The sequence below is a fragment of the Phoca vitulina genome, unplaced genomic scaffold, assembly GCF_004348235.1.
Source record: "Phoca vitulina isolate PV1807 unplaced genomic scaffold, GSC_HSeal_1.0 scaffold61, whole genome shotgun sequence".
In the NCBI taxonomy this organism is placed as follows: Eukaryota; Metazoa; Chordata; class Mammalia; order Carnivora; family Phocidae; genus Phoca; species Phoca vitulina.
Window position 1 is genome coordinate 4,049,434 of NW_022589764.1, and position 15,945 is coordinate 4,065,378.

Consider the following 15,945-nt stretch of genomic DNA (forward strand, 5'->3'; position numbering starts at 1 on the left):
AATGTAGTACGTCAAATGTTTCTTTGAGCTCTGTGAGCCGCTCTAGCAAACAAATCAAACTAAAGAAGTGGGAAACCGATTTATAGCCACGCGGTCTGAAGCACAGCTAACAACCTAGATGTTCAATTGGCATCTGAAGTTCAAAGAGAAGGTTGTGGGAACGTCCAATCTGTAGCCAGTTGGTCAGAAGTCAAAGTAGCAATCTGGGCTTGCAACTGGTGTCTGAAGGGGATGCGGAGAGTCTTGTAGAACTAAACCCTTACCCCTTGAGATCTGATGTAAGAAAGAGTTCATCTAACTGGATAGAAGGACTTACTCTTCCAGCAAGCAAAGTCTTCTTAGATATGACACCAAAAGCATAAACAACCAAACACAGATAAACTGATAGTAAAAATTTTAAACTTTTATGCTTCTAAGGACATATCTACCTCTACCCTGTCCCATCTACCTCTGGGTAGATAGTATCAGAATTGAGTTGAATGGTGTAACACCCATTCAGAATTCAACCCATTGAGTCGAATAGTGTAACACCCAGCTGGTATATGGAGAACTACTTGGTGTTGTGTGGGAAAACACCCCCTCCACACATTGGAAACTGAGTCTCAGAACACATGTAATATGAATAGACATTTTTCCAAGGAAGACACACACACGGCCAACAGGTACATGACAAAGTGTTCAATATCACTAACCATCAGGGAAATGCAAACCAAAATAATGAGACATCACCTCCTATCTGTTGGAATGGCTACTATCAAAAAGACAAGAAATAACAATGTGGAGGATATAGAGAAAAGGGAACCCTGTGCACAATTGGTGGGAACGTACATTGGGGCAGCCACTGTGGAAAAAAGTCTGGAGTGTCCTCGCAAAATGTCAAATAAAACTACCATATGATCCAGCAACTGCACTTCTGGGTATCTATCCGAAGGAAACAAAAACACTGACTAGAAAAGACAGACGCACATCTACCCACACAAAACCTTGTATATGAATTTCCACAGCACCATTATTCGTAATAGCCAAAAGACAGAAATGACCCAAATGCCCATCAACTGGTAAATGGAGAGACAAAATGCAGTATATCCATACAATGGAATAGTATAAAAATAAACCAAGTACTGAAACATCTACAACATGGACGATCCTTGAAAACATCATGCTAAGTGAAAGAAATCAGACAACCATTGCATGATTCCATTCGTACGAAAAATCCAGAATAGGCAAATTCAAAGAAACAGAATAGACTGCCCAAGGCTGAGGAGGAGAGGTGAGCAGAAGGAAGTGATACCTAAGGGGAGACACGTTGGTTTCCTTTAGAGATCGTGAAAATTACATGTGGTGATAAATGCACAATTCTGTGAATATACTAACAACCATTGAACGTTGAACTGTATGCTTTAAATGGGTAATTGTATGATATGTGAATTATGTAGTAACAAATCTGTTTATATGTATAACGGGAATAAAAGTAGTTTCTACTGTAAGTTCAAAACATCAACTCCACAAATTTGGGAGGATAGGGCCATGTCTTAATAATAAGTTTGTGTTTAAAAAGCCCAGAAGCCAGATATGCACGGTAATGAGCTGTCAGCTGGAGGCGAGTTGGTTCTACTGAAATGCCAAGGCACACTGAGGCTGAGTTGGGGGAAGCAGAATGTCCGAGGGGAGTGAGAAAAGCTCTCAGCCACCACTCACGTCTCCCTGTTCTTGAGCAAGCATTTCTCAGATGGTAATGTGCACCAGTTACCTGGGGATCTTGTTAAAGTATAGATTCTAACTCAGCAGGTCTGAGGGGGGCCCAAGCTCCTGCATTTCTAACAAGCTTCCCGGTGATGCCTTGCTGCTGGGCCATAGGCCAGACCACTGAGTAAAAAGAAAGGAAGCGGAAGCTCAGAGATGCTAAATAACCGAACCCAGGCCACCCCACTCACCAGGGACAGAGGACTTGAAGTCTGGTCTAATTGACTCCAAAACCCAGCTTCTTTCCATAGTAGCATCCATGACATGGGTCCTGGATGCCATGTTCCAGGAGAAGCCTAGATCTGAATGAAGAATCCAGGATGGCATGAGCTCTGGAGGCAACGTGACAGGAGGAGCAATTGAAGAACGAGGAACGCTTGACAGACACAGCAGCTGGCCCAAGCCTGGGAGTATCTGTCCTGTGGAGGAGCCATGCCTATAAGCTAGGACGGCCCCAGTGGGGGCACCAGGCCAGGCAGGAGACATATGGGCATATCAGTTTGGACTCCTTAAGAATGTTCTACTAGTCAGAGCTGTCCCAGAATAGAACAGGCCATTCCAGGATGCAGACGCCAGCGCTCCCCAGACCCCACCTTCCTCCTTCTGACAGAATCATACACCAGCCTTATTAGCCCTACCACAAAAGAGGCATCATTGGCTGTTACAAAAATAAATCTTAGACAAATCTTTCAGGTCTAGCTACAGGCTCTCAACAGGGAGACCTATTTTCTTTTTTTCCTTTGTTTTTAAGATGAACAAGGGTTAGATAAGCATCAAAGGCATATTCGTGGAAAAGGAAAACTTTTTCCTTGATATATTTAGGATTGAACTAAAATTCAAAAGATCATCCATCCTTTTTCTCCTTCTGGAATTCAATCGCACCACCGAAAATCATCTTGGAAAATACTGAATCTAATGATCGAAACAACCCTTTGAACATGAGCTTCCGGACCCCTGCATCCCTCCTCCAAAGCTAAACAGCCCCGGGTTCCTCAAGCCTTGTTCAAATGGTTTCAAGCCCTCTCATCGCCCCATTCTTCTGCATGGATAAGTGCCAGTTTGCTTCCTAAGGGGCCTGAGCAGCACCAAAGAGAACAGAGCTGTAATTGCACTGGGGGATTATCTTCCATTAATGCAGTCCCAGGTCACGTCTGCTTTTCAGCAGCTCACTTCAATGCTGGGGCCCACTGTGCCTTCTGAGGATGAGAACTGCCATCGGAGTCTTTCTTTACCCAGGTGGTGTAGAGACACATCCTCCCTGGCTCATCCTTGATCATTGGTTGCTTGTGGATAGACTGTATGACCTTTATCCAATGAGGCAGTTTGGGATCAGTAGAAGGAACAACTCTCTTACTGTTAGGGCTCTTCAAAAACAGACTAACCTGGCCTATCATGGTATTGCCTTCCTATCCATGAGGTATGCAAGGAGAATTCATCAGGGAGGGAATTCAGCTGCCAACTTTTGGCCCGCAGTGGACAAGAAGGCCTCCCACACTAAAATCCCATGCTTTTAGGGGCGCCTGGATGGCTCAGATGGATAAAGCCTTCAGCTCAGGTCATGATCCCAGGGTCTTGGGATTGAGCCCCACATCAGGCTCCCTGCTCAGGGGGGAGAGTCTGCTTCTCCCTCTGCCTGCCGCTCCCCACTTGTGCTCTCTCTCTCTCTCTCTGTCAAGTAAATAAAATCTTAAAAAAAAAAAAAATCCCATGCTTCTATAACACAACACCCGAAGACGAAGGAAAATCAAGGAAAGGTGCTCCATGATGGAATAATTCTGCTAGGGTCGTGACTACTCTCTGCCCGGGAGGCTCCAGAGCATCAGATGTTCTGCCACAAATCACTTCATTCCCCCAAACACTCTATGAAGTGGGATGTCCCATTTTGCAAATGACCAACTGGCTTGGACCAAATCACTTTTCTGGGTCCCCCTGTCAGGTGGCAGAACCAGGGTGCCAAAGTAGTTGTCTCGGACACCGAAGTCCAGGTTCATCCTATTCTATTCTGCAAATCGCAGGAAATGAGAAAGGCAAAAGGCCATCAACTGATGGGAATCTGGAATGCTAGGGTAAGCAGTTTTGATTTAATGCAGGAAATAGAAAAAAGACCACAGCTTTTTTTGATAAGGAGTCTTTTTTTTATCTCTGTAAACACTTAACATCCGTTAATAATTTAAAAATAGGAGGAATAACAAAACAAGGAGGGAGAAATGAAAGAGAAGGCCCTTGAGAGGTACAGAGGTAACTAAAAAATGGGGGGGTCCTCAGCAGCCTTGGTGACAAACCAGCCTCTGACCAGAGAAACAGTCCAGACTGAACCCCTCAGGGATGAAGACACGTGCTTCCCACACCACCTTTCTGGAAAGTGCATCCCCAGCTTCTTCAAGGGGGAAGCTGGAGGGCCTCATTACTTACATCCTAACAGCAGCCTGTCATGAGCATTAACTGCTTGCCCCCTTGGGAATTCAGAACTCCAGGATGGTCTTCCTTTGTTCACGGGGTTATCTCGAAAGGTTGTGATGGACTCAACCAGCTTCTCAATAATTAACTCATACACAGACGGGGCTTACCAAACAGCGCCAGATCCTTTTAGATTCCATCTAACCACACACACACACAAACACACACCCGGCCTTCCCAGATACAACCGTTCCAGCAGAATTACAAAGGAACCAGGGACAGTAGGATCAACGGTCACCACTGAGCACGCGGGTGAAGAGGGTCTAGGGATACCATCAGCTGCTTCTGAGTCCATATGTTTCAAGCCACGGGAGGTGCATTTATGCAATCGTGTCGGCTTCTCAATACCAGATTAAAGAGCATGAGGTATGGATTACACCTGCGCGGTTTTTGGAACTCGTTCAAAATTTCAGCGAGCACCACAGAGCCCCAGCCGGTAGGAAAACATGCGAAAACTTGATTTAAAGCGCTATGATACATAAGGAAAGGTCCGGAGCGAGATGGCTTGGAGCTTATGAATATTTATTACAATGCATTCTTGAAAACAACCAAAAAATTAAGTACAGTATAAATAGGAAACAGATTTAGGACTCAGTCATATGTTTACATTATGCAAATGATAGTTAAAGACCTACAACCAGGATGTTGTTAAATGCCAAAAAAAGGCAGGGGGCGAAGCGCTGCTGCTATTTGGACATTTTCTTAGAATCGGCAAATGATATTTTGAGTTCTTTGACAATCTGTTCACTGAGGAGTGCCTGTGGGCACATCTTGTCACTTTCCCTAACCTGGTGGGGGAGTCCCAAATTCAAGGCAAAGGCGCAGGCCTGGGGTTTTCACGGCCCCCCTTTGTTCACGGCAGGCAAGGCTTTGTGGGGCAGAAACGGGAGTGGTCCCAAACCGTGACCCTAAAGCTCTCACACACAGCTCAGCCAACCCTCAGCCTCGGAGCAATGAAGGGGCTTTGCCAACACGCCAAAAACTCCCAGACAGCTAGCTAAGCGCACTCGTGTCTCCAGATTAATAAGAAAAGAAGCATAGTAATGTATGGGGATTAACATAACAATAAAAAAATTTAAAAAAAAATAAATAAAAATAAAATAAAATAAAATGAAAAAAAAAAAAGAAAGAAAAGAAGCATAAACAACAGTCTTTGTGCTGAATAACTTTCTCCAATCAAGGATGTCACCTTGGGCTTTGTGACACCAATCAGGCAGAGCATCCTCTGAGTACAAACCCCTGGACAGACACGCAGGGTGAAAGGCGAAGGTCTGTCTCCAGTGGGGCTGGAGAGCCGAAGGAAGCCCCCTTTGCAAATTATAGTGAAAGACCTCTAACCCCAAACTTTCACCAGATCCCACATCGTTTAAGGAGGGCTGACTGATGAAGGGTTGGTTTGGTTTTTTAACTTCTTAGGAGGGAAGCAATAAATACACGTTCATGGAAGGAAATCCATAAAACACAGAAAAATAGAATCAAGAAGAAAATTTCTAAAATAGAACTGAATTTCAATTGGGACCCCCTCAAAGTCAGAGACTTCAAAGGTGCTTTGCTTACAGCTCATGGGTGCTCTGGGCCCCAGGTGGAGGGATGGGCTGCAAGCCTTCTCCCCTCCCCCATCGTGCTGCCCACGGCCAACAGCCCCAGATCCCTGCCTCGTACACAACTCAGCACTCACTCCAAGGAGCTGAAATCAGTCACAAATGGTCTCTTCATAATGCGGAGGAAGAATAAATGAGTTACAGATTACATAAACTTCCCCACCAGAAACAAAACCCCACCCAATCATCACCTTGCAAAATCCCCTCCCGTGCACCAGCTGTGTGGCCCCGGGCAAACTGACCATCAGAGGCCTCATGCTGCAGAGGGCGGGGAGACTCTCCAACAAAGGAGCTCCACCCTGTGCACGCACCCCCTACAGATTATTAACAAGAACCGCAAGTGCTACCCTCAAAAGCAGCTCAGGATACAGCCATCGTGGGTGAGAGGGAGTCCAGTGTCTTAATACAAAAACCCACATGTGTGTGAATAAACACAAATAATGCGCTAGCTATCAGCTGTCTAAACGCTGAAAATACATCCCTCCTGCTTTGATATTCATCTAGGTCCAGCCTCAGAGTCCAGCCATCATTTCCGACATAGTTCTTTCCATTAGTTGTAAACAATAAAATCACAATCCCTGTGTTTTAAATCCATTAGTAACTACCAACCTGTCTTCGTGTCCTGGGGATTAACCAAGACTAATATTTTATGTTGAGGTTCGTCACGGTGCACAGTGCAAAAGCAAACAGACGAAGCTTCAAGTTTAACCTGAAAAAAATAACAAAATCGCCATTTTGTTCTGTCATCAAAGTAAGGGCACAGGAAATTACTTACCAATTAATTAGTGCAGTATTCACTGGAAGAACACTGTTGCACGGAGGTTAATTTGACAGGATGGAAGCAATGTAAAAATGGAGACCTTACCCACTCTGAGCTAAACACAAGTGGGATGGAACAAAGGCCCTTCCTCTGTCTCCCACCCGGCCAACCGTCCCCGTCCCTCATTTACCTGCCCATCCATCCAAGTACCGATTAAACACCCACTCAGCGGATACCCTTCCAGCCTTTGCCGTCCATATGCTTCGGGCCCCCTCAGCCTTCCACACCCCGATCCCTCCCCTTGGGGCCTCAGCCTACAAAAGCTGATGGCCACACCCCCACCTCAGGCCTCCACCTGCCAGGCCACTCCATGGAAACAGCCTGAACAAGCCTGTGTCCACCCCCACCCCCATGCCATTCAGGCTGCCTGCTGGCCTGCCTCAGGTCTCTGCAAGGGGTCTCAATAAACCCATCACCCCCTGTGGGTCCTGCAGGCTCTGCTCTGGCTCTGGGGCAGCCCAAGGGTAGAGAACCTCTGCTGTGAGAGAGAGAGAGAGAGAACAGTGCTGGTGCCCATCTGCTTATGAACAAGAGGAACACCAAGCCGTGTGTGGGGGCCTCTAATGCTGGGACCCTCCCAGAGCCTTCTGGAAAGCGCCAGTATCCCAACCCTCTCTGTGGCCATCGGACGCATTGCTCCCAGCTCCCAAAGCAAAAGGTCAACATGTTCCATTAGCGAAGTCTGTGTTGAAAACCGAGGAGAGCATAAGAAAATGAAAAGAGAAGATGTCGGCTGAGCTAGGCAGGCAGCTCACCTGTAAAAGTTTATAGCAGGCCTCCATGTTTTGAGAGAACTGTTTCCTAACAAATTCTGAGAGCCGCAAACATTTGGGTAGCCCCCTGTCTTCAAGGCACGTGCAGGGAGAGTCTCCGAGCTGGCCCTCCCCTCCCGCGGTGGTTATGTGAAGCACAGTTCACCCACCAGAGGGCTGTTAGAGGCCATTAAAATCATGTACAGATGCGCCAGGCTGGCTCAGTTTGGGGGGGAGCATGGAACCCTTGATATCGGGGTTGTGAGTTCAAGCCCCACGTCGGATGCAGAGATTCCTTAAAAATAAAATCTTTAAAAAAAAATGTACAAAGCATTGTATCGACATGGAAAGATGTTTATTACAGACCGGACTGTACTGTGAGAGAGACCTGAATGTTTAAAAAGTATATGCAGAAATAAAAATCATGGAAACATGTCAAAATGTTCACAGCAGTTAACTGTGATGTTTTTTTCATATTCTCTGTCCCTGGCGATAGTTCCTAAATATTATACAACGAGCATACCCTGGTTTATTGCCAGAAAAATCAATAAGTATTATTGTATTTTAAATGTGATAGGGCAGTTTCAAGACTGGAAACAGTTAATTAGGACTTTTCCGAGAACTAGAGCAATGTGGTGTGATATATCCTCAAACCACCTTCTCATCTTTCTTTTCGTTTGGAAAAATTTCTCAGGATTCCAAAAGAAAAGTTAAATTTGCTAAAAGCAATGAGGAAGTCTGATACTACCCCAAATGAGACTATTTCAACTGCTAAGTGATAGGGCGTGTCTACCATTTCTTAAGGAAATGCCAAAATGGTAGGAAAATAATTGAAAATATTCTCATGAAAATTTATAAAGTCCTTTCAGCATTCCTATCACATAAAAACAACTTATTTTTAAGGGCTGTCCTATTTTATTATGTTTTTGCTAATAACACTAAAATTACTCATTCACTGCACATACTTACATAGTAGGTTTTTTTTTTTTTTAAGTAATGTAATCTCAGAAATAAGGGTGAAATGAAAACAGAGGACTGAAAGGGCATCGTAGAGTCCTTCAGAGCTCTCGGATTTCACCCGCTTCTCAGGTTACACCTAGCCTTCCCCACACTCCATCCCACCCTGCAGCCCACAGCCCCTGGCTCCCCCAAAGAATTAGCAACCCTAACCCTAACGGAGAGCTTGCTTCCTTTTTCGGCATGACTGCCACTAGGGGGCGCTGAAGGCGTGTGAGTGCTGGGACCTCAGTCCGCAGCTCCACAATGTAGAATCACCCAGGGGATTCTTCTAGGAGTTGATTATGAACTAGCATCTCCAAAGTCTCAAGGAAGCCACAACTATATAAGCTGCACAAGCCACTGTTCTAATGAACTCTGGAACAACTTCAGTACAGTGAAATAAAACTCTACTATCTTGGACAGACAGCAATGATATCATCTGGTACGAGTAAAATCTTCTACATACAAAACAAGAAAATCTTGTCTCTTTGAACAGATCAGACTTAAATCTGAAAGAAAGGTGACCGACTGAGGTACAACCCAAGATTCACATATTCTTTTCACTTACTGCATGAGAAAAAACGTTCTTCAAAATAACACATTTTTAAAAATTTCACCCACAGTACCACCGTCCTAACAAACGGTTTTCATTTCTCTCTGTTCTCTCCCAGTCCTTAGCCAAAAGGCTATCAGTTCTAAAAATCACATTGATGTAACCAAATTCCAATTGACAAAACTTCATTCCAAACCACAAAATTTTAAAACTGAGCCAAACTTTAGAGACCAAAGAGCAACCAAGCCCGTCATTTTACACATGGGGAAACTGAGGCCCAACCAAGCATTACGTAAACACAGGGTCTCATTTAGTCCTTGTAATAACAATACAAGGTAAGTTCTGGGGGGTTTTTTGGTTTTTTGGTTTTTTTCCAAATAGGCTCCACACCCAACGTGGGGCTTGAACCCACAATCCTGAGATCAAGAGTCCCATGCTCTCCCGACAGTTACCCAGGCACCCCGGTAAGCTCTGTTATTGTCCCAATTTTAGATATGAGAACACCAACACCAGAAAAGTTAAGACACTTGCTCAAGGTCACACAGCTAGTAAGCGATAGATGTGGGATTCATAGCAGACTGTCTCACTCACCACCTTGCATAACCAGACTTACCCTCAGGACTCCAGAATGCCATTCTAGAATTCCTTCTGCTTCTCAAAGTGCAATTATTCTAGTATTCACTCCAGAAGTAGTTGTTGTTGTTTTTAAATCTATAATACTCTTTCTAGTACTAACGTTCTACTTTCTAGTAAGTTAGATTTTACAGAGCTCTCTACCAACAAGGAAGACCACACATACCTGCTCCCCCGTAGGAAGAGAGAAAAGCTCTACTGAGGGCTGCATCCCTTCCCTAAGCGTGGCATAATAAGCTAGGGCTGCTTCCCGATGCCTTTCAGGGTCTTCTTCCAAAATATCCACTGGGTAAACGCCTGCTAGGGGAAAAAAGACAGCAAGAAATGACATTAGTTTTATTCTTTTGTTAAAGGGGAAGTCCCTCATTTCCGAAGTGTTTTTTTTTTTTTTAAGCATACAAGTAACACTTGCAGTAAAAATCATGTTCCCCTATTTTTTTCAAGGTTTTTTTTTTTTTTAAGATTTTATTTATTTGAGAGAGAGAGAGTGAGAGCACGAGCACGGGGAGGGGTAGAAGGAAAGGGAGAAGCAGACTCCCCTGATGAGCAGGGAGCCCGATGCAGGGCTCCATCCCAGGACCCCGGGATCATGACCTGAGCCAAAGGCAGATGCTTAACCCACTGAGCCACCCGGGAGCCCCGTTTCCCTTTTTTTTTTTAATGAAAAAATAGTTCTGCATCAGGTGCCAAAAGAAAATAGAAGACATTCCCAATGGCAGGGTTGGCAGCGACCCCTGGGAGATAGGAAGTTCTTCCTGCCCCCCCGCCTTAGGATGCTACAGAAACTTCCTTGCATACACCAAACCACCAAATGGTTTCCCAGGTATCTTCCCGGAGGGAAGCCCCAGCAGCTACGTGCACAGGCAGGGACCTGGAGAGCCCACACTAGCTGGTGAGAACCTTGATAACTGTGACAAAATCCAGCTTGAGTTACGATTTTGCCAGCCTCCATATTCGCTGTGCAGGTTGATGAGATCTGCCAACTCGTCTCCTCGTGCTGGGCTACGGTTATGTAGAGAGTTAAAAGGTACTTGTTGGTAGGAACTGCAAACGTGTCCATACACAGGTAGAGTACTGTACATATTCATTTGCACGTTTCCCCCTGGCTCTTCCTCAGTGTCTCTTTCTTGTCCTCACACTTGTAGAGGAAAATTATATCCTCGAAGAATCATCCAAATTGATAGCATCCACTTCAGCTCAGAAGCAGTGGTTAGTTTTCCCCTGAGATGCTGGCCGGCCTCAGGCTGGCATGTCCCCAAGTGGGAGAGGGTTCTGCGGCCCCCTCTTTTCTGTGGATCCTGCCTCTGATTCGGCTCTGGGCCTCCTATGGGGGGAGGCTGCCGAAACGGCCACTTGATCCTCCACCTCCTCAAGACAGATAAGCCTTCACTCACAGAAATAGTGGCTTCCCACTTTTCTGAGTTTCCATTCCTTCCTGCCAGCCACTTTTCAGGAAAGAGAGGCTGTTGTTAGCGGCAAAAGGGTTCAAGTCTCCAGTCTAAGGAGTTTGCCCGTGTGAGTGTTACCGCCATGGACGAGTTACTGGGGGAAATGTTCATGGAAAAGGGAGGACGTCCAGAGCGGCTGCGGACAAGAACCCCACCTATGCATAAGCCCACCTCCTGCCCTGGGCTTGACACACTGAACGTGTCGTGGGCACACACACAGAGTGACAAATCGTGAGCAAATACATTCTCCCACTACTCAATTTTTTTAAAAGTATTTGAGGATAAAATGTGTCCCAAAAAATGACAACTGTAAATGCACAGATACAAAGGTTTCAAATAAAGACGAAGAATTAACAGTCCTCTTGATGACAATGAAATAAGTCAATGATGGACTCTGGGCTCTCTCCCTCTATAAAGGGCTGTACGTCCGTATAGGCAACATATTCTGCTGCGAAAGGCACACGCTTGTAGACACCCACGTACACGCACAGCCGAAGAAGCCCAGACCCCTCCCCATGCGCCCAGAAGCTCCCCGCAACTGAGCGGACAGAGCCCCGGGCTAAAACTCTAGGCCCCTCCCCCTACTCCTTACTGGGCCTTCCAAGCCTAGAGCATAGGGGCTGGATGGATCCAGGCTGGAATCCTGGCTCCTAACTCAGGGTCCACTTCAAACCTGTCACCAAGACCAGCCTGCCTCACCTCTCTCCATGCTCGTCCTTAGTCCTGACGCTCAGCTGCTCACAACAGCCTCTAGCCTCACCCCTCCTGCTTGTCCACCCTCCATAGCCACCAACCAAAATAACCCAGCTGGGTTCCCTGGGGCCGAGGTGCAGCAGGATGCTGAGTACTCCCCACCCCATATCTTAATGAGTTAGCTTCACCCCCATTTGCAGATGAGGAAACCAAGGCCAAGAGGAGAATGCTTGGCTAGTCAGCAGCAGGTCTGACTGAGCTCAGGATCTGTGCAAAACACTCAGATTATGTGAGTGACCCAGCCCAGAAGGCCCTTAGAATTCCACGCCCCCTCCCCCTCACAGCACCCAAGAGGCTCTTATGCCCCCGCTCCTCACTCCTTCTATCTTGACATCCTCAAGGCCCATCTCAGACACCAGCACTCCTAGAAGCCTTCCTGGAGCCCCAAAAGGCAAGGGCTCGGGGGGCCACTGAGTCCTATGTTCGAATCCCAGCTCAGTTTAGGATGGGAATGAATCCACATTTGCCGCCTCCCACTCCCTCAGGGCCGCACACACAGGAACTCGGTGGGCAAGAGAGGCAGCCTGACCCCACTCTCTCCCAACCCAGGAACACGGAGTGCTCCTCAGAGCACCTTGTGTGCTTGCCTGTCTCCTCTCCCACCCTGCCACGGAAGACCCCTCCCCAGGCCTTTCCCACACTGAGCACTTAGGAAATTTGGGTGGGTGGTTAGCTGGGCTCTTCTTTCAAACTGCTATTCATTCTTCTAGAAAGTCAAGTGGCTTCCCACAGGTATGAAAAAAAGACTGTGCACATTCAAATAAATTAAGAAGATCAAACGGGAAAGAGGGTTGCTTCAACCCTGAAGCACCCAGCTCAGGCTGCATGCCTGCCCCATGAAAGCAGCTTGAACAACCACGGTTCCCTAACTGCCCCCAGGAGGGAGTCAAGATCCCCTGCCCTCAGTTTATACTCTCTGCTGCCTGTGCTTCTCAAGGAGAGATGCTTGTCAGCCCCAGGCCTTCAAGTGCCCTCCAGTGAGGTCTGGGACTCCCAGGACAGTTGCATCCATCAGCTCCACTGAGAAGCCCAACTCGGCCCCTTGGGACAGGGGTCAGGGAGGACACTGTGGTCTTCAGGGCTTTGGGAGAGGGGGCACCTCACCATGGCCACAGGGCCCAGAAGCCTGGGTGCTCCTAGAGAGGCCCGGGAAGGCTCCTGCAGGGCTCCCCTACAGGCTGCCAAGGGTTACCTGGCATCAGTTCTGGTCGCATGTGGTCATGAGAAATGCAATGAATGTGTTTTGCTCCTTGAACACCACGAAATCATTTCCCCTGCTGGTTCCGCACGCTGTGAGACCCCCCTCAGAGAACTCCTTGGACAGTAACCCCAGGCCACCCTTGGCCCTGGGGCGGGGGCGGGGGGGGGGGGGCTTCTCAGCAGGAAGCCCACAAGAAGAATCAGGCCTGCCTCTGGGGAGCAGGGCCCTAAAACACAGAGATTAACCCTCTGGGAAGTGGAGGGCAGCTACAAACATCTCAACACTCACAGAACAACGCAGCACCCATGCCCCCTTCCCCTTTAAATAACCTCCAAGCTGGGCTCGGACCCCACACTCCTAAGAAGTGTCCTGGGGCAGGCAAACCAGCCTAGTGGAAGGGAGCTCAATTCTTCAGCCCTTCGGGGTTTAATTAGTACTCCTCGGTCTGGGGGGGTGTGGGTGTGGGGGTGGGCGGGGGAAATCCCCCATTAGAAAAGCTCCAGCAGCTTCGCTCTCACACACAAAATGTTTGGGTTTGTTTTCTGGAAATCTGGGTGGGAATGAAAAAAGGAAGTGATTAAGGCAGGAGGGGGAGCATCCAATGCCCGCTGGGAAAGGGAACCCCCGCCCTTCCAGAGGAAGAAAGACCCCTCCCCAACTTGGCAGGAAGATAGACTCCCTCCCCAGCCCAGGAGGCACGCGCATGCGTACACACACACACACACACACACACACACACAACCCCAAGAGGAAGGAAGCCTCCCACTCCCCCACCCCCCTACCACCCCCCCACACCGCAAGTGCACACTTGGGCAGTGCCCAAGGGCCTCCAGGAAGTAAACAAGTCGGGGGTGTTTTACGCATGCGCTCTGGAGCTGAGCTGGGCGGCCACGCTCCCCTCGCTGGGGATGGAAGGCCAACTCTGGGCAGGGGCTTCCAGATGTGAAATGCTAACAGGCTTTAATGGCTTGAGCTGAACAGGAAATATTTTTCCAAAGCCAAAAGAATGTAATCTTTCCAGTACAATGTAAAATGCTTTTATGAAAAAGGCACACAGTTGAAATGATAATTCATTGCAGACTGTAAAGAAAATGAAATCCCCAAACGAGCCCCCAATTTAAGAATTCACTTTAAGCATATGTTTGCTGTAGTCACCAGAACGACAACAAAGTGGTACCTCGTAAAGCCTACTTCTAGGGAAAATACTTAAATCAGTCAGGATCTTTGTACCAAAGTTCCAGTTCCTAGGGTGGCGTGAACGGCGTCCCACTGAGCCACTGCCTGTCGCCCAGTGCCCATCAGCCACAGCCTCAATTGGGTCAGCCCCTGCTGCTCAGTCCGGCAAAGCCTAATGCTCTTCCCAGCACTTTTTGGTCCTCCCAATATAAACAGCAATGCCAATTAATGAAAACCCTGAAAGAGGTCAATGCTGTGCACTTAGCCATTCGTTCAGTATCACTTGCAGAATATTCTCTCAAATACTACCTCACCACAAAGATGAGCAAAGTTCTTTCATTTTAGCAAAGTGAGATTTTTCTCATATGGAACTATTATTAGGAGAAACATTAATAGCTATTTTAAATTTTACTAGCCCCGCTCTTGAGAATTTTGACCTCAATGAAAGCCTCTATCTATCCATCAGCTAACTACAAGGCATTATGTCACTGGAAAAGCTGACTGTAATCACTTGATTTTTCTGTAGTCATGTGGGTTGTCATTCTTGAATTACAGTTAAGAACAACTCTTGCTCATAATATGTGAAAAAAATCTCAAGGACACAAAATTATAAGGTAGTATTCTACTTTTATTTTTCAAGAATGGTTAAGGGTGGCTATTCCTAATATAGAATTTTTTTTTTTTTTTTTTGCTTTTCTTTATTTTTCACACCAGTGGTCTGCTTTTCCCTCACAAATCAATTTTCTTCTGAAAGGAACTTATAAGAAAGAATCCATGTTATAGAAGAAACTGCCAAAGGGGATTAAGTGACTAATTTGGGACTTAGCAGGAAACTTGGAGACTAGTTTGTAACCAGAGAGAGAAGAGCACCAGGAGACACCAAGGCATGTTGCAAGAAGAGTCTGTGGAGTTCTGAACCCACATGTTCTACACACCCAAGGCTGTGAGGGCAGCACCTAAAGGGAGAAGATTCGTCAAAGCTGCCTCAGGTGCTCAGAATTCCGGACCAGGAATTCATCCGGTTCCCCGTTTCTAGAGAAACATGTGTTTTACCACACAGTGCAATCCCAGAGTTGTGTGTCTTCGAGCTGTACGCTTTAAAACTCCATATTCACAGGGCGCCTGGGTGGCTCAGGTGGTTGGGCATCTGTCTTCAGCTCAGGTGATGATCTCGGGGTCCTGGGATCGAGCCCCGAGTCGGGCTCCCTGCTCGGTGAGGAGTCTGCTTCTCCCTCTCCCTCTGCCCCTCTCTCCCCCTGGTTGTGCTCTCTATCCCTCTCTCTCAAATAAATAAATAAAGTCTTAAAAAAAATTCCATATTTACAAATGCAAACTTCATCTTGAGCCTCCAAAACTTTCACCACACCACAGGATGCCTTCAAACTGAGAACTACGTTTAACTTAAAGGATGACTATGTTTAACTAAAAAAAAAAAAAAAAAAAAGGAGGGCTGTTGCATATACTGGTATCCTCCACTTTCCAAAAGTTCAAATGACACCCCTTCGCTTTTATGAAAGAGCTCCCTGTTTTCACTAACTGAAGAAATCCAAAGAGGACTTTTGCTTTGATGATAAAAGGTGAAAAGCAAAAATAGTGTTGAGCGTCAGTTCTGCAGTGAGCTCTTATAGATACACTGCACAGCTGAGCCCTGAACGTGGTCCTGACGGGCTCCTTCCCCAGGAACTAATCATGCACCAAGCTAAGCTCCCAGAGCTCTGAACAGTGTCCGTGAGCATCTGCCCTTTATCTCGATTTATTTTATGTATCCCTTAGCAAGATGCATCCTAAGCTATCAGACAAGTCTAAGAC

At 46.8% G+C, this 15,945-nt stretch overlaps 1 protein-coding gene across 4 annotated transcripts in view; it reads right to left on the minus strand.

The window, feature by feature from the left end:
• FAM169B (family with sequence similarity 169 member B) overlaps window positions 1–15,945 on the minus strand; it is a 92,447-nt gene that overhangs the window by 63,699 nt on the left and 12,803 nt on the right. For 3 of the 4 annotated variants that reach the window (XR_004297770.1, XM_032391324.1, XM_032391328.1), the window contains exons 2-3: window positions 9,725–9,858; window positions 6,411–6,510 (exon numbers count right to left, since the gene is read on the minus strand). Coding sequence is in view for 3 of the 4 variants with exons in the window: in XM_032391324.1 (XP_032247215.1) it covers window positions 6,411–6,510; window positions 9,725–9,858 (234 nt within the window). In the remaining variant the exon portion in view is untranslated. The remainder of the gene's footprint in view (window positions 1–6,410; window positions 6,511–9,724; window positions 9,859–15,945) is intronic. The other variant, XM_032391325.1, reaches the window with a different exon arrangement.